This window comes from Sturnira hondurensis, unplaced genomic scaffold, assembly GCF_014824575.4.
Source record: "Sturnira hondurensis isolate 20B ecotype Veracruz unplaced genomic scaffold, ASM1482457v3 Scaffold0024912, whole genome shotgun sequence".
NCBI lineage: Eukaryota > Metazoa > Chordata > Mammalia > Chiroptera > Phyllostomidae > Sturnira > Sturnira hondurensis.
Genome location: NW_028097543.1, coordinates 883,466 through 908,832, shown reverse-complemented (window position 1 = coordinate 908,832; position 25,367 = coordinate 883,466). Strand labels below are relative to the sequence as shown.

The following is a 25,367-nucleotide window of genomic DNA, read 5'->3' as shown; positions in this document are numbered from 1 at the left end:
TTAATTTACGTCCCTGCACCTGTTTCTGTATATTTAAAATGAGGTGATAATTGAGGCTCCCTTATAAAGTTGTGGTGAGGATTATGTGAAATAATCCACGTAAAAGCTTTAGCACTGTGCCTGCCATTGGGTAGGCACTGGACAAATGACAGCTCTTACTGTCTACCCATAAGTGTTCAAGAGTCACACACTGCTCCAAGCAGATACCACAGTTGCCATCACACCCCTCCCCTCTGAGGTTTGTCTGAATTTACAATTTGGAGGGCAATACCCTCCCAACTGAGGGTGATGGTCTCTTACTCCACTCCTCAGAAACTCACTGTCCCTACCCTGGGGAGCTCAGGTCATAGGGAATCACTCTGTAGTGCCACCCCAGAAAAGATCAGGGGCTCTCTGAAAGGATAGGGTACAGAAAGCAAGGTCACCCTGGTCCTCCTTGCAAATGAAAGGAGGAAAAGAGAGGGAGAGAGGAGTACTGAAGGGTCATGAGAAGTGGGGGCGAGGTGGAGTGCATGGTGCTGTAGAGGGAATTCCGGAGCTGGAAAGGTTGCCATCAACCAAGTGAGAAAAGAGTAGAGCCTGAGGTAGGTAAGTTTGTTACTCAGGAGAGAAGAAAAGTGAATTGGGGAAAGAAAGAATATGAGTAGATTTGGTGAGAGATGAGGCCACAATCAAACATCACTCTTTCCCCTGCATCACAGCCAAGCTGCAGCAGATGACAGGCAAAAGTCAGAAGTGAGAGACAAAAACAAAACAAAACAAAAACCAGAGCCCTTTCTCCACTCTGTGATTGATGCATACATCCCACAGGTAGTTTAGGATGGAGAGGAAGAGCCAGCTCCTTGCTGTGATGCTTAAAATTCATAGTACAATGCTGTGGTGGTAGCAGTTTAAATGCAGATTTGCTAGACTTGGTAAATTCACCAAGTGTGTATTATATGTGAATTCAATTTTTAAAAACTTCTAATGGAAAAAGGTTCCCAGACCTATTATATATTTTTCCTGCTGGTGTCAGTTTTAAAGGGTAAAAAAGCCAAGTATTTCTTTGTAAGCAGGGACAACCCTACTTACAAAAAAGTGAAGATTCCAGTTCTTTTTTGCTCACTGGAGAACATGTAGTCTCGAAATAAGGGAGGAGAGGGAAGGAGCAGCCTGAGTTCTTTTCCAGCTGTGAGTCTCAGTTGGCTCCAGTACAGAGAGACTTACTCTACTTAAGCTGACAGGCCTTCAGTTCCAATATTTGTCTGATAAATGTACAGATAGTTTCATGGAGACTCCTTAGAGAGCTGCTCTGGCTCCCAAGGAAACAGCTGTCCAAGGGGGCCCTGATGTCTAATCACTAATTTAGAATCAATGGAGGGCAGGACTCCTTACCTGTCAGGAGTCACTCATTCTCTCTAACCTGCCAGGCACAGAGTGGGTGCTTAGTAAAAGTTTCATTGAATGACTTACTTACAGAACGAACGAATGACTGCTAAACTTCACAGGGATCTATCAGTGATGTTAGAGAGAAAGCAGGGTTTATCTATAGATTAAAAGACATTTAAAAACCAAATCAAGGTCACGTGAGGCAACTGTTTGGATTTTTATTCCAACCCCCAAAATGAGACTATTGGGAAACTTGAGCACTGATTAGATATTCAATCATTTTATTTGCCCTGCATGGTGTTTTTGCAAAATGTTTAGTGTTGTCATCATCTAAAGATAAGAGATTTTGCATTAAAATCCAGATTTTCAGCTTATTTTGAAAAATGGGAAGATCTGGCCACATAGGGGCTTGTGTCTTTAGTTAGCTGCTGTAGGCTGGAATTAAGGACAGATTGCTTACTTTGGGGCCTCAGGACCAGAGTAAGTGCTAATTCTTCCACGAAGGCTTCTCTGATCACCCTAACTGGGAGTGATTTCTCAATCTGCTGAGCTCTTAGGACACATTTTAATTCCTCACTCAGCTCCCAGCGTATGCTACCTATATGTTGTGTTTTTTTAGTAGACCTCTTATTACCCCAATTCCCCCACTCCTGGACAGGATAAAGGCATTTAGAGGCTTTAAGGGTATCAAACTCATTTTCACCAGGGGCCACATCAGCCTCACGGTTGCCTTCAAAGGGCTGAATATATTTTCAACTCCTTAACAGTTAGGGAGTAGCTACACTTATACAGTCCTAATATTATTTCGGCTCTTTGAAGGCAACCATGAGGTGACGTAGCCCCTGGTGAAAATGAGTTTGACACCCCTGCTTTAAATACTGAAAAGAATATCAAGAGTGCCCCCCCATATGTAATTCCAAATCAAATTTCATTTTTGAAAGTGGTGGTATATGCAAGTAAGCTGAAGACAAAATTTCTAGATTAAAAAAAAACCCTCCAACTTGTTATTTTGAAAAATTTCAAACCCACAGAAGAGTTGAAAGAATAGTAAAATCAATATTTCCGAGACATCAAGATTCACCAATTTTTAACATTTTGTGATATTTGCTGTTTTCCCTCTGAACTACATTACTTGCCAGTGTTTCAAATATTATGATGCTTTACCCCTAAATTCTGCAGCACTTACTTCTTAAGAAAAAGAATGCTTTCCTGGACGACCACAATATCATTTTCACACCAAAGAAATTTGACCTTGATACAATAAGATTATCTAATATTGTTTATATTAAAATTTTCCCAATTGTCTCAATAAGAAGTACCCCTGAGTTTGTTTTAATCTAGCTCTAATCAAGGATCATGTATTACACTTGTTCTCTTCCTGCGATCTAGATCACTTCCCTGACGTTTATTTTCAATCTTTCACGCCATTAGCGTTTTGAAGCATCCAGGCCAAGTGTTTTGTAGAAAATGTCACCGTCTGCATTTGTCTGAATGTTGCCTCATTAATGGATGGGTTAGACATCTAGCAATAGGCTAAACATTTTCAACATTTTTGCAAGAAATCCAAGGGTGAGGTTGCATTTTTCTAAATTTTCTGTTTGTGAAGTTTCACATGAATTCATTAGAACTCATTTTATAGCTTTGTATAGTTCATATGCTTTGCTGGCACCCTAATCACATGTGTGCCATATTAATAAACATGGCTATCATAATGTATATGTGACAAAGCACTGGTGTCTGTATATACATAAGAGCAGGCTTTGGGGTGCTATAATTGCCAAACTTTTACCCTTACTAGCATTTTTTGGAGAAAAAAATAAATATTTGCTTTTATTTATTTGTTACTCTTAGAAAAACCTCATTTTTGACTGGACTCAGATTTAGGGGTGGAAGCTCTCAGAGAGGATACCCTATGTCTCTCAGTAATCCGTTCTTGGTGTTTTTCTTTGGTCTTCTTCATTTTCTTAGCCAAAAGTTTAGTGTATTCTGCAGTCTCTTCCTTATTTTTCTTAGTACGTTGCAGAGGTATCCAACCTTTTGGTGTCTCTGGGCCACACTGGAAGAGTTGTCTTGGGCCACACTAATACATTGTGACACGTACTTACAAAAAATTTTTCATAATGTTTTAGTAAATTTACCATTTTGTGCTGGGCCACATGCAGCCCATAAGCCACAGGTTGGACTCCCCTGCTTTAGAGTAATATGCCAACATTTTTGCTGTACGACATGTGAAATAACAAGATGCTGAATCACTTGGGTGCTTTGGTCCTAGTTTTCTTACCTTTATGTTTAGGGACATTCTCACAACATATTGGCAGACGTCATCTTTAGAGAGATTGAAAAGTTTGCAGATTCTGCTGGCTCTTTTGGGCCCTATGTGACAAGGCACAGTAGTATCAGTGAGACCAGGACTATCTTTCTTCCTTAAAACAACAACAACAACAACAACAACAACAACAACAAAACAATGACCAAGAACAGAACACTGAGATTGGCCCACAGTACAACCCCAAACCGATTTGTGCTTTCACTCTCTAGTCCTCCTTGGTCTATAACAGGAATGCCCCTTACTCAGCAGCAGGTGGACACAGCCACGGGTCAAGACAGCCTACTTCACCGGGAAACTTTGTTGTGCCCACCACTAACTCGAACCACATAACCCCTCTATCCCTCACCCAGAGCATCAGCGGCAACTTCTATGCTCATACACTTCTCATAAAAGGTATGAAGTTTGTGTTCATCATCCACTTCAATGAGTTTCTGGCAGCCAGTGTCTGGGAAACACATACTCAGCTTCATCCTGAAGCAGCCCACCACCTTCAAGGCGCCATGTAAAAGAGCCTAGTAGTAGTAGGCTCTTTTACACTGCTTAATAGAACTTAACACTAGTATTACTAATCTACAGCCTCACCAACACTTATTTATTGTGTTTTTTAATTTTTGCCAAATCTGTAGGTTTAACAAGACACCTTGAGGTTTTGCTTTATATTCTCTCACTGCTGAAGAGTTTGAGCATCTTTTCTTATGTTAATTGACCGTTTTGCGTTTTCTCCTTATATAAACTCTGTTTATGTCTTCTGCTCACTGTTTGGAGGTTGTCTTTTCCTTCTGTGTCTTTAGATCTTTATGCATTCTGGATACTAATCATTCACAAATTTTATACTCCATAGCTCAAATCTCATGAAACAGTATGGCATAAGGTTAAGCAAATGGATACTGTGGTCAGTCATGTTGAGTTCAAATTCCAATTCAGTTACTTACAACTGTGTGACTCTGGATAAATTATTTAACCTCTATCTGCTTTAGTTTTCTTGTCCACAACATGGGGGTGATAATAATACCTACCTAGCAGGGTTGTGGGAAGATTAAACGAGTTAATAAATGTAATGCAGTTAGAACAGTATCCGGCACACAGTAAGAATCAGTAAGTGTTTTTGCCTGCCCCATTTGTGGGGGTCTCCTGTCCCATCCTAGGATCCCATGGATAAACTGTTCTCTACAAGTAACCATGTGCCACACCACACTAATAAAGGGGGTGACTCCACTTTGCACAGGCAACCACCCATGAAAATGATGTCTTCCCCTCAAAGGCACACCCAGCCAATGAAGCTTTTCCTTGGGGGGGGGGGAGGCCGACAACGACATTCAGCAAACTCCAAGGACTTCCTCCAAAATCCGGAGAGATTAAGGCAAGTCCTCTCCTTCAATTTAAAGACCCACAAGCACCCAAAAGATAATTTGTGCAACTTTGAGACCTAAGAGGGTCATGATTTATTGTACAAAGTTTAAGAAAGTCTCTGCCCAAGTTCAGATCCCTAGCATTTCACAGGAACCTGTCTCTCCCGACGTTTCCCTGGGTCCCTTCCCCCAATTTGGGCCTTTCTCTGTGTAGTGTTTCGAAGACTAGCAAACTCGTGACACAAGCGCACCCAGAAGGCACTCAGTACAAGCTCCCTAAAAGAACGAATGAGTGAAGGGAAGAAAGAATGTTACTGTGTTGCCAGGTAGAAGTGATGAGAAATAGAATGATGACTGGCCGCGTGATGACTGGCTGGCCCCCCACAATGGAGGGGGAGGGGAGAGCGGGGGGACGTAGGAGAGGGTTTGTTTACACTAGGTGGTCTCTGCCCAACAGGTCACGAGATGAGGGGTGGAGAGCAGCGCAGCCCTTTTTGCCGGGCCAGGTAGGCGGGGCCCGCGGGGTCCGCCCAGCCACCCCACCCCGCCCCGCCCTCCGGCATCGGGGTTCGAGCCACAGAGGCAGCCCTGGGAGAGTCTGCGCACTCTGGCTAAAGCGCTCTTAGCGGCTTAGGGGGTCGACTGTTCGGAAGATGGCGGAGCGCGCCGCCACCGGTGGCCGCACATACCTGAGAGGGATGCGGGAACGCATGGGTGAGCGGGCGGTGGCGGTTCCCCGGGAGGAGGGTGCGGGGGCTCGGGCTGCGTGGGACCCGGGTTTCCTGCGGCCCCGGAGATCACCGAAGCGGCGCGGTGGGCGCCAGAAAACTTTGCTCCGGAGTCGCCTGGTTCAGTCCGGTCCTATCTCCACTCCCGCAGAAGCCTACCTGGGACGGGGACTTGTGGTGGGGCAAGGATGCAAGGGGAAACGGACGGCCGCCAACGGCCGAACCCCGCGCGAGGGGCGCAACGGAACTAACGGGGGCTACTGGGCAGGGGGCGGCCTGGAACCCTGGACCCCGCGGCCGATCTCGAGCCCTGCCTGCTCTTGGGGGGCGACGTGCGCCCGCTCAACCGCCGCGGCGGACTCGGCGTCTGACGGGGAGGTGCTGGCGCCCTCCAGCACTCGGTGCGCCTAGACCGCCTCCTCGGCCGGGGATAGCCCTTCGATGCATCGGTGGTTGGAGTTTTCTTCTCTACCCAGGGCGTTCGCGCTCTGATTCTTTCCCACGGTCTCAGTCTTTGCCTCTCTTCCAAAGCTTACCTCCGGCACGCTCCTGGTCAAGGTCGGTCGGCTGGCTATTCCGCCTAATTCACATGACTTCGCCACGATGTCACCTTCACTGGGACATCTTGCAGACCCTAGGCTGAACTGATTTGAGTGCTTCTCCTAAACTGACCCCATCGCCAAAAAAGTCTCCCCCGGCCCGAAATCGTTAATTTTGTAAAATTTGTCAGCGAATTGCTTGGCTCTAGGAGACTGTTCCAGGAACTACCTGAGCGAGATAGTATTTCTAGCTTGTGGGAGGTTGCTTTTTGCCACTTCTCAGGCTAGTTTCCTCCACTATGAGGTTGAATAAAACCATCATATTGATTTTATTGAAATCCTTAGGGGATTTTTTTCATTTGCAGTTGAAAAATTAATTTAGATTGGTTACGATTGGGAGGCTTTATGTTACTTGAAAACGCTTTGAATCAACTCTGCAAAGAATGTTAGAAGCATAATACACTTTTATCGTTCCATCAGGAGAAAAACTCATTTCTGTCTCTAGAGAGTGAGTATGCAATAAATTCAGATTGTTTTATTCCTTATGAACACCAAAGGCTCTGTGACACTGGTTTATATCATTGATTTAAATTAACCAGTATTCTAGATAATCTCCCTAAACATAGGTATATTAAATGTTGAAAAGTATTTGAAAATGTTTAGGACAGTTGCTTGAATTGACAGTATTTCAAACTAAAAATTTAAAAAGCCATGCAAAAAATGCTTAAAACATCCCTCGTCGACATCCTTGGTGCCCATTTTAAATTGGAAATTGAAAGCATCACAAGCTAGATCAGAACTGCCCTCCTGGTGTCACCATTTCCTGAAGGGGCAGAGAGTCAGTGGAATGTTTTGCCACTCTGTGGCAGTCGGTTCTTTTTATTCTGTTGTCCCAATAACAGTGAGTAGCACTAAATCTATTAATCTGTACCCATAATATGGTTCTCTTCCACAACCATAGCCCTTTTATAACAATAAAAAGCCTGTTCAATCAGTTTTTCAATCTATGCCCTTTCTTACCTAATGAAAGTACTAGTTTATGTGGTCTAATATTTCTGATTACAGAAGAAAGGATCTTGGGGAAGAAAGGTCATGGGCTGGTAGGGCTACAGATTTTATGTTGGATTCTGAGAGGGGTTCTAGAGCAACATCTATGGCAGACCACATAGAATTGCTGAATATGTATGGACATATTTATCATGGACATCTCATGGGAGTAAGCATTTGGGGGCTGTAGTTCTTGTGTGCAGCCTTAGGAGATTATTGCCATCCTTAACTAGTTGGCATGAACTAACTGTTTTTCCTGTTTTGCATTTAATTGGCCCAGTGGAGCAGAGCTTATAGTGATACAGATTGTGTGTGTGTATGTATGTGATTATGTGTGTGTGTGTGTGTGTGTGTGCTGAGGAAGGGGAGGCAGGGAGAAGCAGAAATTTTCAATTTATTGAAGTCAGTGATGAGCTCAAGTGTTTTATGCCCTAAAAGGGCATCATAATTTCAATGACATCTTTCAAAAATCTGTTAAGTGTAAGCATTCTTTTTTTAAATATTTTATTTATTTATCTTTAGAGAGGAAGGGAAGGAGAGAAGGAGAGAAACATCAATGCATGGCTGCCTCTCGTGAGTCCCCTGCTGGGAACTGGCCTGCAACCCAGGCACGTGCCCTGACTGGGAATCGAACCGCCATCGTGTGGTTCACAGGCCTGTGCTCAATCCACTGAGCCACACCAGCCAGGGCAACATTCTTAACTATGGCATCCTAGTGATGCCAATTTTTGGTTCATTTCATTCTAAAGCTTATATTGGCCTAGATAGGATGATTAATTGTAAGTTTTCCCTGTAGGAGAATGATTTTTTTCTTGTAATACCTTTTTTAAAAGATTTTATTTATTTATTTTAGAGAGAGGGGAAGGGAGGGAGAAAGAAGGGGAGAAAGATCAATGTGTGAGAGAAACATTGGTTGCCTCTCAAATGCCCCCAACTGGGGACCAAACCTGCAACCTAGGCATGTGCCCAGACTGGGAATCAAACCTGTGACCTTTTGGATTACAGGCCAGTGCTCAGTCCACTGAGCCACACCAGCTAGGGCTTGTAATATCTTATACACTTAGTTTTTAAACTCAGCCACAGTATAATTGTGCTATCATTTTAAGAAATGGTAAATGCTTTATTTTAAAATCTTTCCACTGCTGTATTTTTCAAAGTATATTTTATTTATTCCTTGTTGAATCAACTTTATACATTTAGGTCTTAATTTCTTTTTTGTGATATTTTAAACAGAAGTAATCTTAGCAGCTGGGGTGGGAATAATGAACTAAGTCATACAGAGGTTAATACAAGTTTTGTACAGTTTGGTCCTTCACGATTATATAAGATTTCAAAGTAAACGTGCTTCTTTTTTTAAAGGTTGTATTTAATTTATTTTTAGAGAGAGAGGAAGGGAGGGAGAAATAGAGGTAGAGAGAATCATCGATGTCAACCGGTTGCCTCTTGCACACCCCCAACTGGGTACCTGGCCCGAAACGGAGGCAAGTGCCTTGATCAGGAATCGAATCAGTGGCCCTTTGGTTTTCAGGCTGGCACTCATTCCACCAAGCCGTATCAGCCTCACACCAGTCGGGACACGCAGCAGGGCGTAAAGTTGCTTCTTACTCTACAGTTGAAACATGTTCTGGACCATTACTAACTACCCATGTGATCTGGGAAAGTTATGTTTAGCTTCAATTTTCTCATCTGTTAAAAAAATGGGAAAAACAATAATAACCACTGTATAGGATTGTTATGAGAATTTAATAAACTAACACAAATAGAACTTCATATATGATGAAGTGATATGCATTGTTTGTTATGGCAGTTTTTAGGAAAGTACCATAACAAAGATTCACAATTCAGTTTTAGTAATAAACTCTATGCCTTTTTAAAATTTAATCTGTCGGCAAGGTAACTTTTAACCTTAATTTGGGATTTAGAGTTAGTATAAGAACTACAGAAATACAGTAGTATGCTTCCTGTACCTTAGCGATACTTTTAAAATGAATGGTAACTAAATCCCGTCATTCCAGAAACGAGTACATGCAGACATAAAGGCTTTGCCCCATTGCCTGGAGCTTTAAAATAATTTTTGGAGCCTGCCATTTTAGTGAATGTATTTCTTGCCAGTAGGAATTTGGATATAAAGATCTAAAAATCAGATTTGATGTAATGTTACCACATGAGCCTTATATGATTTGGTTCATTATTCCCAACACAGCTAATTCTAAGGTTACTTCTCTTTAGTAAGATGTATGAATTTGGTTATATTTTGCTTGCTTGTTTGTTTTGTGTGAACTTAAGAACTGACAGTAACCAGAGGGGAAGTGGGAGGGGATAATGGTGGGGAGGGGGAGGGGTCATCAAGGGACATGTATAAAGGACCCATGGACAAAGCCAAAGAGTGGATAGGATGGAGAGTGGGTGGTGGGGATGGCTAGGGTAGTGGGGAGTGGTGGGGGGAAATGGAGACAACTGTACTTGAACAACAAAAAATTTTTAAAAGCTTTGTGAATCTAGTAAAATTGAGCATTTTGAGAGAAATTGCCCTTTTGGTCAGCTAAATTGTGCCAAAATATGAACTTTCCTTAGGACTCCTAAGAAAATCAAATGTGCAAAAACAACTGGTTTTCTCTTTGCTCACATAGAAATGTTGTGAGTGGGAGAGGGTATGTAGGAGGGCTTCATTTATAGATTTTGTTTAAGAGTTTTTTCTTAATACAGTAGTACTCAAATTCTAAGGGTAATTGTGGTCTACATAATATGACAATAGTTTAATTTTTTTTAGTAGTTCAATTATTGAGGAAGATGGGAAGAGTCTAATCTTCCACTTTAGCTAGGTCATGTATTATCTGAGCTGTTAGGTCTCTGGGGTAAAAAAAAAAAATCCTGTTTCCTTTTTGAAATAGTGATCCCCATGGCAGTGTTGTGATGTGACTTTCAAGGTTACTTTATAAAATGACTCTCAGATATCCCAGTGGCAACAAACATCTCAGAATCCATTCATTCTACTAAGTACAAGGAGAGCACCTGTATTCCCTTAATCATTTTCACTGTCCACCTTCAGTTGTTATATTTTCCTTGATATATAGAAACCAGAAGTGTAGGCAGTATCACAGGGCCATACTTCTTGTGCTTTTTTATAAGGTAGAAGAGAATTTTTATTGTTACTCTCCAGAACCTTCCTTAAGATTCCCAGTAGTGTGGGGCATTTTAGAAACAGCCATAACTGTAGCTAAAAGTTTCAGGGAAACCTCTATAATGGCTTGTATGTGTATCACCCTAGAATTTTAAGTTGAAGTCAGTAATGAGCCTCAAGTGTTTCAGCTCTAAAAGTACCAACTACTTTACCTCAAATTGTGCTCTCCTTATATTTCACCCCTATTAAAGTTTTTATTTCTTAGATTTAATAATAGTCGTTATATAACATTATATTGATTTCAAATGTATAATAGTATTCATCATTTTTATGCCTTGCAGTGAGAACACCACACTAAATCTAGTAATCATTTGTCACTGTGAAAACTTACCGCAGTATTGACTGTATTCCCCTTCACCTTTTCCATTCAACCCCCATCCTCCTTATTGAAGTTTACTGCTTTTCTACCTGTTTACACAAGTCATAGGTAAATTTGTATTGTGTAATTTATGTTTGTTTGCTTGACTTGTTTTTTTTTATTTTCTATTGAATTTTTTGGGCTGACATTGGTTAATAAAATTATATAGGTGTCTGGTGTACAATTCTATAATACATCATCTGTGTGTTGTATTGTGTGCTCACCACCGAAAGTCAAGTCTCCTTCCATCACCATTTATCCTCCCTTTACCCTCTTCTACTTCCCCCCTGCCTCCTGGTAATCACCATACTGTTTTCTAAGAGTTGTTGGAGGGTTTCTTGGTGGTGGTGGTTCTTTAATCCTAGAATAATACCATCTCCTTGGAAATTCCTTGAGTGTTTCTTCACCTTCATTGTGCATCAGAATAGAGCCTTTAGCAACTGCAAAGGCCTGAGTCCCACCCCCTCAGAGTGGGGGGCTGGGAGGGTCAGGCAGTGCTATTTTTTTAAAGCAGCTTAGGTGACTGCAGACAGAGCAGAAAGCCCCTGAATCTAGGCCATTTATAAATGTACTCCTTAATGTTGGGCCCAATCTCTAAGGATCTCACTGTTGACACTTTTGCTTTCAAATTAAGATCCATAAACTCCAAATGTTTTTGAAATTCCCAGTTTATGGTGAAACATTTTTTCCAATTCCTTACCACCTGTTTTTTAGTATTGTACTTGGTGTAATGTCTTGTCTGACACATTTTTGAAAGCTATTAATCGGTAGCTTCTGCTCATCCACGAACTTGTGCTACTACTCCCATTAACAATTCTCTTTATGTCCACAGATACGCTGTCACATCCATAGTAGACACTTATTTTTTGTGAGATCGTTGTTGAACATGATGAACTCAATATATGTTTGTTGTTGACTCAGATTAACCTATCATGACTTATGGAAGATACACTATCTTTTAGCATCAAAGACACAATATGCTTTGAGGGCTCTCTGTATTAGCTATTTGTGTTCTCAGTATCTAACCCCTCCCTTTATATCCCTGTATTTTAGATACTGCCACTAATGCCATTGCTCTAGAGAAACGCAGTCAGCATCGGTTTAGCATGTCCTCATTCCAATCCTCAAATACAAGATCACCATTTAAACCAGGTATAATTTCTAGAATGCTCTGATGTCCAAGTGTCATTTCATTAAAATTTTATATCCAATTGATATCTAACCATATTCTTTTTTTAGTAACAGATGGATCTGTGCTTAAAAATGATATAAAACAACAATTAGCAAAGGAGCGCAGAGAAGAAAAAAGAAGACAACAAGATGGTATATTTTAGACTTTTAAAAAATCGAAATGAATGAATTTTATATTAAGTTTCATATTTCCAAAGTAGTTTTACTTACTTTTCCTGAGCTGTTTATGTGATAGATTACAGTTTTTATAGTATGTATTATATTGGATTGAATGCTTATACTAAATTAGATAAAGAAGGCACATAAAAATACTTGACTAAATTGTTTTAATTTTTGAAGTAGTAATTACTGTTAATTTTAATTTTCTGAAAACTAAGGTATGAATATATCTTCAACATTTGTAAAAATAAGTAGTGGGACTTGGCAAAATGATACTAAACATGTAAATGAAGTTGCTAGGAATTCTTAGTGGATATGGTATCTTTCACTGATTGCTATGCTTCTCAAGTATAACTTGGAATCAACTGGTTATCTAGAAGAGTAATCTTTCTATATATGCCTTGAGAGTGCCTTTTCAGCTGTGTATTTCTGTCCTCTGGTCCTCTAAATACACTGCCAATACTAGAGCTCAACTTTATTCAAATGGAATATCAATTACCTTTGTTTTGGCGAGGAGCTCTTTCTTCCTAGCTGTAAGCCGGAGACTATTTTACAACTGTATAGATGCTTAAGCAAGGGGGAATTTGAATATAGGCAAAGATTGAAATGTGGTATGTGACTAAGCCAATGAACTGGCATGCTCAATGTGGTCTGTATAGATGAGGCCTTTGAAAGGGATTTCCTAATAGAAGAGGAAAAACCACGCTCTGGTCATGTGTTTTAAAAAAATTTCTTGTTTTAGTGTATGCCATGTTAATTGGGTGGGGTTTCACTTCACCTCAAATTATAAGAAATATCGTGGATGAAACTTTAATTGGAATTTTGGTTCAGACAGGATGAAAGTCATCTAAGTTAATTTACTTCTGTGGAGTTAAATGAACACCCAGCGAAAATGCACCTGTGTTCATTTATAAAATAAATGTTTAGTTTATTAATCATTTTATTTTTAAGATTATTTTTCTTAAATTATTAAATAAAATGATTAGCACAGATTATTTTTAAGAAAGAGAATGAAAAATACTAACTTTCTCCTCTGTATGTAATGTGAAAAACTTTAAATATTTTCTTGGCTCCTACACCTTGTATTTGGAATATTTCAGCTACTAAAGAAATGCAACTGCTTGAAAAAGAAAGAAAGGCCAAGATCCAGTATGAAAAACAGATGGAAGAAAAACAGCGGAAGCTGCGAGAACAAAAGCAGAAAGATGAACAGCGAAGAATATCTGCAGAAGAAAAAAGAAAACAAAAATTACGAGAAGATAAGGTACATATTTTTCTAGACTGTTAATTAGATGATACACTGTGGAAAGGGAACAAATGCCAATTCTTCCTTTCTTCCCTTCAATATTGGAGCCTCTTGTTCCTGTCCCAGTCACATTCCGAGTGTTTAAAACCACTGGCTTGAGGTAAAGAGGAGCCTTGCAGATCTAAAATGAGACCCCTGTCCACCTTCAGGACACAACACATAGTGTGCCTGGGGCCCAGGATTTGCTCTGAGTAGCTCTCTTCTACCAAGAAGTTTTCAGTGACCTGATTCCTAATATGCACGGACCCACTATTTAGCCCTCCCTTTCAGGGCCCCATCTGACAGGCTTACTTTTCCCAACTACAACTCTGATTGCATGGCTGAGCCCCAGCCAACTCCAAGCACTGCTCCCTTACACATTTCTCTGATTCCCTCTTGTGTGTGCACACACTCCCTGGCCCTCTCCCTCATGTTCTTCAATTCCCTTTTTTTCTCTGTTGTTTTGTGGCCCACTGTTCTCTTTTCCTTTCTTGACTCTGTTAGTGTCTTTGGCACTTCTTAGTATGAGTCACCACCTTTGTGATGCCCTCTCTTTTTCCCTTCTGTCCCTCTCTACCTAATTTCTTTTATTATTTATACATGGACATCTGGCTCCCTGTCTCATTCTATATGATTCTGTCTGACACCAAATTTTTCTCTTGTAGTTCATTGCACTACTTTACTTGGAGTAAATTGACTCTTCTAAATCTGGCAAATTCTCTGTGACACCATTCTCTTTCTTGCTGGCATTCTCTTTTCTTCATTTCAGTGACTCTCAGGTGTCTCTAAATAAGTCTTAGTCTGTCTTCTGGTTCTCTGTTTTATGTGCCTCACTTTTCTTCCTTTGTTTTAGCTTGCCTCTCTTTCTCTTCTCATCTCTGTACCTTCTGCCTGTTATTCCCTTAGTATGTGGACTTTTATCTTTCTCTTTTTTCCTAGGTTGCTCTAAGTTTTACATTTCTTTTTCTCCTTTTTCTCTTTGGTTCCATTTCTGGAACCAAATTTTGGTTCCGCGAGCATTCCTCTCTGTCTTTCTCTCTGATGCTATCTTTTCCTCATTCCTTCTGTACACAGTTGCTCTGGCACATTCCTCACCCCCAGCTTTTACCTCCATCTGTGGATCTTCCTTATTCTAGGACTGTCTTTGTGCCATTTCTTCCCCATTTGTAATCCATTACCACTTTCTCTGTCTTTTTGAACTTTCTTTTCAGGAATTGCTTGTGCTCTTTTTGCAATTCAGTAGTTGATGGACTCTCGTTTAGAAGTTCTGTCACTTCATTTTTCTCTGTGAAACATGTCCTTAATTTACTTATCTATGTTGAAGAGAAAGAGGGGGAGAGAGGAAGAGAATATAACTTAAGAAAAGACAGAGAACCGAAGAAAGTGAAACAGAAAACTGTGTGTGCTGAGTGGGCCAGAGTGGAGGAGAGAGGCAGTCCCAAGGACTGAGAGAAAAAAATACCATTTTAGGGGAAGAGGAATCTGAGAGAATATAGAGGAGAATGCAACAAAATGACACAACAGAAAGGGAGCCAGAGACATGGTGAGAAAAGAGGCAGAAAGACAAGAAAACAGCCAAAGAGTATCAACCCCAGAGAGCTCACGTGGGGGAGCACAGCAGGGACCATGGGACTTTTTAGGTAGGTTGTAGGTAGATCAAGGAAAAAACCCAAATTCCTGATGCTGAGCAGGGGCCACAGGAGATACCATATTTTGCCCTTTGTAATGCGCACTTTTTGTGTCCAAATTTTTGAGGGAAAAATAAGGATGCGTGTTATCCACGGGTAGTACCTGAGGTAACTTTTATCTGTTCTTGTGTTTTGTGATTATTATTACATAAAATTTCTTGTACCATAACCTGTTCAAAAATGCTAAAAATTCCTTTCTAATACAGAAAACCAGTATTTAAATATAAATTGAAAAAGTTGAATTAGCTCTGGCTGCTGTAGCTCAATGGATTGAGCGCAGGCCTGGGAACCAAAGGATCGTGGTTCGATTCCCAGTCAGGGCACATGCCTGGGTTGCAAGCTAGTTCCCAGCAGGGGAACCATGAGAAGCAACCATACATTGATATTTCTCTCCCTCTCTCCTTCCCTTCCCCTCTAAAGATAAATAAATAAAATCTTTAAAAAATTGAATTAAAAAATTAAATGATTTTTGTTCTTGAAATTTTGGGCCAAAAACATGGGTGCATATTGTACACAGCAAAATATGGTATATCTGAGCCACAGATGCAAGAAGGAACCTGTGAGCACAAGTTCATTTGGATGGAAACAGCAGGATGGAATTTTTAGGAATCAGTAATGTTCTATTAATATAAGATTAATCTCTGATTTTAGTGTTCATTATACATTCTGGGTTTCTGAGTAATTTGGAACAATTTTCTGTTAGAAAATACAATTTTAAAATGTTAACCTTAGATACGTTTTTTGAAAATCTTTGATAATTGCAGTTGCTACTCTTCTGAGAGGATACAGCCAATTCTCCATCTGCCTAGTATGTTTACCCTTTTTGCCCTCAGAGAAACGGTGGGGACGTTACAAGGATGATGTTGCTAAGAAACGGTGGTTGTCAGGGAAAAATAGAAAAGCTAGCCCTGGAGTTAATTTGCTTACCTTAGTATAACCCATGGTATGTTTCAGCATAGGCCTGAAAAATATCTAAATAAAGAAAACCGTCTCATTTCTGGCAGTGCTTTTGTTTTGTCATTGTGTGGCATTGACATTTGTGTAGTTGTTATCCTAAGAAGTTTAAACTCGAGGTCAAGACAAGCACATCAATTATCTTTTAAAAAACTGGATTATGTAACACCAGAATTTAAGATGTTATAAATGTGAGTACAGTGGATGATTGTGGCATAGATTTTATGTCGTGTGTTAGTTGATTTTTTTCTTGCCTCGTTCTAACAAAGAGTTTCAGGCATATTAAAAAATACATACTATAGCCACGTGATGTATGTTTGACGGATTCAAGCAGAGGGGAAAATTAAAGCAGGAAAATAATAAAACATAAGGTATGATTAGTAAACACAAAATTGGTCCCCTTAGTCTTCTCTAATTGGTAGCAAGAGGCTACAAGCATGATGCTAAATTCCTAATGACATAAGCAGAGGGAAGCACAGTTCTTCAATTCAGATTCCTAAGATTAAAATCTAGTTGTTCAAGAGAAGCGCTAATATTGATTAATAAACTGAGACATGTCTATTTTTAACTTTGATACAAAAGATTCTGCCTGATACAAAAATTTGGTGATGGTGTTGTTTTATAACCCATAGATTACAGTTACACTAAGCACTAAAAGGAATGTGTAAACACTGTTGGCATTTACTTAATTTTACTTGCTTATTTTAAATAGGAGAAATTCAAAGCTGTTGTCTCTCGTACATTGGAGCGCAACAACCACATTGAACGTCTGAAAAGATGGGAAGGCTCTACGACAGTGAACTCTGAAAGCAAAATGGGTAATTAATACAAACAGCGTTTAAACTAAGTTCATTCATGCTTATATTTAAATATTGGCTGTTAGTGTAAGGTTGCATTTACAACGCGGTTTTGAGTTTTGTATCTTAAATGAAAATGCTGTCATGTACTCTTCAGCATGCACAGTATTTCACCTGTGTTGTGAGATTGCAAAAGAAACAGGTAAAAATTTTATAACTTTATTTTATCCAGGACATGCAAAACCTTACCAGTTAAACTTGTAATTAGTATAAAATGATTAATAATAAATAAGCTTGACACACTTTTTTCAGTGCATGTTATTTTAAATTTTTTATTTTTTTTTAAAGATTTTATTTATTTATCTTAGAGGGGAAGGGAAGGAGAGAGGGAGAGAAATATCAATGTATGGTTGCCTCTCATGTGTCCCCTGCCGGGAACCGGGAACTGGCCTGCAACCCAGGCATGTGCCCTGACTGGGAATCGAACCGCGATCGTGTGGTTTGCAGGCCCACACTCGATCCACTGAGCTACACCAGCCAGGGCTAAATTTTTTATTTTTTGTTTTGATTGTTGTTCAAGTACAGTTTTCTGCCTTTACCCTCATCCCAGCCCACCCCCGGCTCACCCCACCTCCCTCCCGTTCATTCCACCCCCCCTTATTATTGTCCATGTGTCCTTTATACTTGTTTTTGCAAATCCTTTACCCTTTTCCTCTGAAATTTCCTCCTCTCTCCTCTCTGTTCACTGTCAGCCTGTTCTCAATTTCAGTGTCTTTGGTTATATTTTGCTTGTTAGTTTTTAAAATAAATGAATTCTGTCTTGTTTACTATTGATGTACTGTAAATTTTCCTACATGCGGACTAATTCTACACAATTTCATAAAACCTAAATTAAATTTACATAGTTGTTAAGGTATGACTGATAATGAATGTTGTATACCTAATTAATCCATGTTAAGGCTCCATAGAACTACATCATGAACTCATTATTTTGGACTTATGATTCTTTCTTAAAATAGGAATACAGTAAAAATTGTATCTTTTCTCAGTTGGTAAACGATCTGTAGCTACTGAAAGACTTGAACAGGAGACTTCTGGATCAAGCAAACAAAGAACTGGGCCATCTTCCAGTCTTCAGAATTCTGTTGCCAAGAGTAAGTAGTTATTTTATGTATTCCACTGAATTTCAAATCAGTGAAATCAATTCTTTATATGTATTTTAACAGTACCACTTATTCTTTAGATTGTTCCACATTTGGATTTACTACAGAAGAGCACCACATTGATTTACAGTGGACATGGTCATTACCATTTTGTATTGTCATCAATATACCAATATAAATATCAGTGTATGCATATATGTAAAATCAGTATATCAATATAAATATCCAGTGTAAATCCTCTTTGTGATTTGTGTGTTAATCACATCAGATTGGTTTGTTACACTCAGGTAGCCCAAGGTGAAACATATTTTGACTAAAATTCATGGCCACTGAGTGACACAATAATTTATCTTAAAATTAATTCATATTCTTTCTAACCTATGAATGAAATCTTTTTTTCCTGGGGACTAGTTAAACCAGCCATTCAATTTTCAATGTTTTATAAACATTATCTCATTTAAGGAAAATAATAGCATATATATAGCAATGGACAGATTGATCTGCTTTACATATATTTGTTATTCACAACAACTTTGTAAAGTTGACAAGCAAGTATAATCACCTTCCTGGTTTTATAGTTAAGATCCCAATGAATTTGCCTACTATGGATACATCAAATCAAATACCTTTTGCCTCTGGTGTTTGCCCTTTTAATTTCTTACTTTAAAATTTGATGTCCGAGTGTGTGTCAGTGACCATTTGTGGCTGTAACACATGGTGCTTTCATTAATAATGGAAATGGATTAGGCAATCCATACCCATAAATCAAACAAACCCAAAACCCTTTTTCTTTTTGGAGATAAAAACAGAAATGATTATGGCAGGAAAAAGACATGCTAACATTCCACAGCATTCCCTCAAACTTTCCCATTAAAAAGGAGAAATACCACTCTGGCTGGTGTAGCTCAGTGAATTGAGTGCCAGCCTGTGAACCAAAGGGCCGCAGGTTCCATTCCCAGTCAGGGCACATGCCTGGGTCCAGGTCCCCAGTAGAGGGTGTGTGAGAGGAAACCACACATTGATGTTTCTTTCCCTCTCCCTCACTTTCCCTCTGTCTAAAAATAAATTCAAAAATAAAAAAAGAAATACCACTTCTTTACCTTATGAATTGAAAAACAAAGTGTAGTTATAGTTTGAATTAGGGAAGAGGGGGTGGCTGGGGTGGTGGGAAAATGGAGACATCTTGAACAATAAAAAAAAGTTTTTAAAAAGTTTTAAAAAATAAAAAACTAATAAAATTATAATGAAGCAGGAAACAGCACCCAAGATAATAAGAAAAACGAGTATCAGGAAACACTTTGCAGAGTTAAATGCAAATTATTTTATTTTTTTAATATTTTATTTATTTATCTTTAGAGGGGAAGGGAAGGACAGAGGAAGAGAAACATCAGTGCATGGTTGCTTCTTGTGCATCCCCTGCTGGGAACTGGCCCCTGCAGGGAACTGGCCCCTGCCGGGAACTGGCCTGCAACCCAGGCATGTGCCCTGACTGGAAATCGAACCACAATCATCTGGTTCGCAGGCCCGTGCTCAGTCCACTGAGCTACACCACCCAGGGCTAAATGCTAATTATTTTAAATTTCATGTGAAGTAAAGTATCTTTCAGGAAGCAAAAAAAAGGGTTTGGGTTTTTTTTGTTGTTGTATTATTAGGTGCCTTGACAGTTTTTGGAACAATGCAGATTGCTATAAAATTTCAATACAGCAAAAGATTCTGAATCTGATTTAAAGTATAATTAGTTGTAGAAGTAGTTACCTTAGTGGGAAATATTTCTATTTTGTCTAAATATTGTATTTTTAATATGTTAAATAATTTTTGTTTTCTTCATACTTACATTATGTTGTTTGTACTTTTAGGGCACTTACGGTTTCCAGCAATTTGCTGTGGGTTCTTTTGTTTGTCAGTTTGGGTGCATCACATTTTCTCTTGCAGTGGTCTCATAAAGTTGATCTACTTATCACCATTACCCTCAATGTGCTTTTCTTTTTTAAAATATTTTATTTATTTATTTTTAGAGAGAGGGGAAGGGAAAGAGAAAGAGTGGGAGAGAAACATCAATATATGGTTGCCTCTCATGTATCCCCTAATGGGGCCCTGGCCTGCAACCCAGGCATGTGCCCTGACTGGGAATTGAACCAGTGACCCTTTGCTTCACAGGCCCATGCTCAATCCACTGAGCTACACCAGCCAGGGCACCCTTAATATGCTTTTCCAAAACACTTTTATGTACAGTCCAGACCTATTCATAAATTAATGTGGGAAGATTTTCTCTAGCACCTTCTTGTCATATAATAAAATTTATATTTCACTAACCCAGTCTTTTAGAAAAATTAAATATCATTGCATTGTCGTGTTTATATACTTTCATTTTAATGTATCTTGTTTCACAAGCATTGATGGTCACTCTCTAGTGCTTTGACATATTAGCAAAGATTTCCTCCAGAGATATTTATAACATTTTAAGTATACTGAGCAGACACTAATATGCTTTCACTCACACGTCTACTTGCTGTATTAATGAGACATGTAAAGAGAAGGGACAGATGATGAATTTGAAGATAATAATTACTTAAATTGCCCTGAAGAAGCAATTCCAAGTATATTTGATAATTATTTCTTTACTAGTTTTTAATACAAGAAGGTATCTGTGGAAGATACTTTGTGAAATAACTCGCTTAAAGGTACAGTTAGTATATTGCTAACCTTGAAATGATAAATGTTATAATTAATCATTCCATGGAAAATAAAATCAATATTGGCAATGGCTTACCTTTGTAACATCCCTTCAAATTGAAATGAAACCTGTTCAGTACAGAGGGATGAACATTTCAAAGTCAAATGAAGTTCATAGTCTAACCTATAGTATTTTAGGTAGCCCTATTTTAAAATCTTGGCTGATTCAGATAGTCTGCTCCCGCTCATTGCTGCCTCAGAATAACTGTCTATATCATTTTGTCATTTCTTGCAGTATGATAATAAAGGATATGTGACTGAATAAATCAATTAGACCTTTGTGGTTTATGATGCTTAATCAATTCAGGAATTTTCAAATGATGCTATACTGTCAATAATGTACTCTAATTTGCAGATCCTCAAAAGAGAAATTATCTTTAAACAAACATTTCTCGGTATTCTGAACCAGAATATTGCAAGTGAAATGGAAAAGTGTCTACACAAAAGATTATTTTCTCTGTGAATGGTTTGAATTTCTAAAATTGTCTGTCTATTATACCATATGTTACTGATAATTATTGTCTAAAAATACTAGTTATAACTAAATAATACTAGTTATAACTAGTTAAAAGTATTACTTTAGTAGTAGGTGTCATGGATTAAGTCCACAATGAAAGGTGGTATATTCCTAATTTGGGAATTTTGATGTTAGGTAGTATCAGATAATTAACCCTTTTAATTTTTATCATTTTCTAAATGTTTTTATTTCATTTTATTTTTTTCATGGGTCCTTTGTACATTTCCTTGATGACCCTTCCCCTTCTTTCCCCCATTACCCTCCATCCCTGTCCCCTCTGGTTACTGTCAGTTTGTTCTTTATTTCATTGTCTCTGGTTATATTTTGCTTGAGTGTTTGTTTTGTCAATTATGTTCCAGTTAAAAGTGAGATCATATGGTATTTGCCCCTCAGCACCTGGCTTATTTCACATAGCATAATGCTCTCCAGGTCCATCCATGCTGTCACAAAGGGTAGGCTCTCCTTCTTTCTTTATGCTATGTAGTATTCCATTGTGTAAGTGAACCACAATTTTTAAATCTAATCATTTAGTGTAAGGCGCTTAGGTTGCTTCTAGCACTTGGCTATTGTAAATTCTGCTGCTATGAACATTGGGGTGCATAGGTTCTTTTGAATTGGTGTTTCGAGATTCTTAGGATATAATCCTAGCAATGGAATGGCTGGGTCAAAAGGCAGTTCCATTTTTCAGTTTCTGAGAAAGTTCCATACAGTTTTCCACAGTGGCTGCACCAGTCTGCATTCCCACCAACAATGCACCAGGGTTCTCTCTTCTCCACATTGTCTTCATCACTTGTTTGTTTATTTTTCTTATGATGACCATTCTGACCAGTGAGAAGTGTTATCTCATTGTGGTTTTTTTTCCACATATTTCATTAGGTAACTTATTTAAACTAGTTTTAAGTTTGGGGGTGTAGAATCTTTATATAATATTTGAAATGTAAATGCTTATAAGCAAGTACAGAGAGGATAAAAATGTTTTTAAAAAGGAGTGGCTTGATACCCAAATAATATATTTAAACAGTTTGTAAAAATAATACTCCTTTGCCTTTCATCTCCAGAAAAAAAAAACCCCAGAAGGAATGTTTTACCTTTGAGTAGAAGATATAGCAAATTACATTCACCTACAGAAGCTGAACATATAGAAGGAAAATCAAGTGGTTATTTTTAAGTAGCAATATATGTATTGCTACTTAAAAGAGGTATATGTATGTAAACATTCAGTTGCTTGAAAAATCATTCCTAAAATTAGAAGCCAAAATATCTCTTCTTTAACTAAAAAATGTACTTTGGTGCCATGCTTGTTCTGCCAAAGCCAGAAGAGCTTATCTTTAAATGAAATACACAGTTCTGCGATCATCTGAGCAAGGGGTCTTTGATGAAGCTGGCAAACTAGGTGGCAGATATCGAAAGAGTTTTCTACTGGAGGACTTGATTTCATTAAAACAGTTAATTTTGAACTTTAGAAGTTCAAAATACCCTGCCACATTTTGAACCTCAAAGCTTTGCTCTGTTGCTTCTTCATAACATTACCCCACATTCATCCTTTGTGTGTGTCTTTCCCGCTGATTATTATATGTAAAATTTCACAATTATTACTTCTTGAAGTAGTTTCTTTAACACCTTTCCCCATAACTTCCCTGTCAAACATTATTGTTGCTTTTTGTTTCATACCAATCCATTCACTTACTGGAGACTCTTCACTTCATTGATTCAGGTCAAAATCAGTGTCACAGGGATCTTAAAGAGTATAAAAATTTATTGAAGCGATATACTTACAACAAGATTCATTTTTAGCAAAGAATTCTGTCAGTCCCTTGGAGCTTTTGGCAATGGACTGACCAGTATTATTGTTAGCAAAATTGTTTTTTCATTTTTAACAAATTTATCCATATGTGAGTTGCTCTGTAGAGACTTTACCTGTTGAGTATGATTCTGTTAAGTATATTATCTAGATCCCTTCATTGCTATTGTTGTGGTATGCTGGGACCTTTGTCCTTTTATTCGGGTACTCTCTTTCCTAACAATGCAGTCTGGTCAGGTGGTATTGTTCACTATTATGTATGTGTTGTTCTTACTGCTTGTACTTTTTGGCTAGGAAAGTTGTTGGCAGCAGTTTATGTTGTTTTGTGGGGGGGATTGTGCTTAGCGTTTATTTGTGAGGTCTCAAATTGAATCCTTTTTGTTTGTTCTCATTATTTAGTTCAGCAACTATACACTGATCTTTGGGAGAATGATTTAATCACATGCCTGATCACCTCAACAAAAGCATCAATAGTGAGGAGCAAAAGTGCCGCTTCATTATCATTCCCTGGCAAAGATACTCCAGGTCATAGGCATAGGGTAGAAAGCTGGAAAGTGTTAGTATTTGCAGTTAAAAAGTAGGTTGTATCACTTAATTTGTTGCAGTAAGGCATGAAAGTAATTTCAATCAGTAGCTTCCAAATGAGTGATTTTATCCAACATTTTATGCTGTGTATTTATTTATTTATTTATTTTAAAAGCTTTTATTTATTTATTTATTTATTTATCTTTAGAGGGGAAGGAAGGAGGGAGAGAAACATCAATGTATGGTTGCCTTTCGTGTGTCCCCTGCTGGAGTTGGCCTACAGGGAACTGGCCTGCAACCCAGGCATGTGCCCTGACTGGGAATTGAACCTCGATCCTCTGGTTCGCAGGCTTGTGCTCAATCCTGTTGTGTATTTATTTTATGACTTCTATCATGGTATTTGGGCAATAGTTAATTTATAGGATGAGATAGGTAATTTTGGTGATGGTTGTTAAATGATAAAACTTTATGGGTTGTTTGACCTGTGCTTAAGTGTATCACTGTACTGTAAAAATTACTGGATTTTAAAACTAGAGAAAAACTTAATATCAAGGAAGGAAGATTCCTACTCTACCTTTTTTGTTGTTGTTAAAATGTGGGAGAATAATGTTGAGGTGCTCTTTAGCTTTTTTTATTGTTCAAGTACAATTGTCTCCATTTTCCCTCCACTGTTCCCCCCACCCCACCCATTCCCAGCCCCTACCCTTGACCCTTTGCCCTTTGGCTTTGTCCATGTGTCCTTTGTACATGTTCCTCAAAACCCTTCCCGCTTTTCCCCATTATCTCTCCCACCTCCCCTCTGTTTACTGTCAGTTCTTAATTTCAATGTCTGTGGTTCTGTTTTGCTTGTTTGTTTGTTTTCTTGATTTGGTTCCAGATATAGGTGAGATCATATGATATTTATTTGTCTTACTAAGAACATAAAGATTGTTAGTGAAATAAAGCACTTTTTCAGTGTTATGTGGATTTTTTCATTTCTCGGTTACATATAATTGGGTAGTTAGATGTCCTCAGTAATGGAGAGGTCTAACACACTGATCCCAGCATGTGTTTTTCTCTTTTTTTCTCCACGTTTCCATTTCCAGAATATAAACCATCCCCTTTTCTAATCCATTTCCATTTGATTATTAAAATAAATTAAAATGTTCTCACTTTCTGGTGGTGCATCTTTTGGTTTGAATTCCTGGCTTTTTTTTCTTTTTTAATATTTATTTACTTATTTATTTTTGGAGAGGAAGGGAGGAGAAAGATAAGGAGAGAAACATCACTGTGTGGTTGGTTGCCTCTCCCACACCCCCAACTGGAAACCTGGCCCACAACCCAGGCATGTGCCCTGACTGGGAATCAAACCGGCAACCCTTTGGTTCATAGGCCAGTACTCAATCCACTGAGCCACACCAGGGTGATTTCCTGGCTTTGTTTATGCCTAGTTATATGTATATCAGATTATTATTTGCCAGACTCTCTTCAATTGGATACTTTCAGTTTAATACATTATCCCCATCAAAAGAATATGTATAATGGGAGTAATATATTTATGTATATATATTTTATAAAATATATACGCTACTCCCATCTCAACATTTTGTCTTAAATTCTATAGCCAAGATAAATTTAGTTATACTTATTATAATACATTAAATATGTATTTTGCA

At 38.6% G+C, this 25,367-nt stretch overlaps 1 protein-coding gene across 3 annotated transcripts in view; it reads left to right on the top strand.

Moving 5' to 3' along the window:
* Positions 1–5,575: 5,575 nt before the first annotated feature.
* Positions 5,576–25,367, top strand: part of MAP7D3 (MAP7 domain containing 3) — a 34,744-nt gene continuing 14,952 nt past the window's right edge. For 2 of the 3 annotated variants that reach the window (XM_037039024.1, XM_037039023.1), the window contains exons 1-6: positions 5,576–5,760; positions 11,953–12,051; positions 12,139–12,222; positions 13,350–13,513; positions 16,889–16,994; positions 18,023–18,127. In XM_037039024.1, coding sequence (XP_036894919.1) covers positions 5,700–5,760; positions 11,953–12,051; positions 12,139–12,222; positions 13,350–13,513; positions 16,889–16,994; positions 18,023–18,127 — 619 coding nt within the window. In that variant the 5' untranslated portion in view covers positions 5,576–5,699. The remainder of the gene's footprint in view (positions 5,761–11,952; positions 12,052–12,138; positions 12,223–13,349; positions 13,514–16,888; positions 16,995–18,022; positions 18,128–25,367) is intronic. The other variant, XM_037039025.1, reaches the window with a different exon arrangement.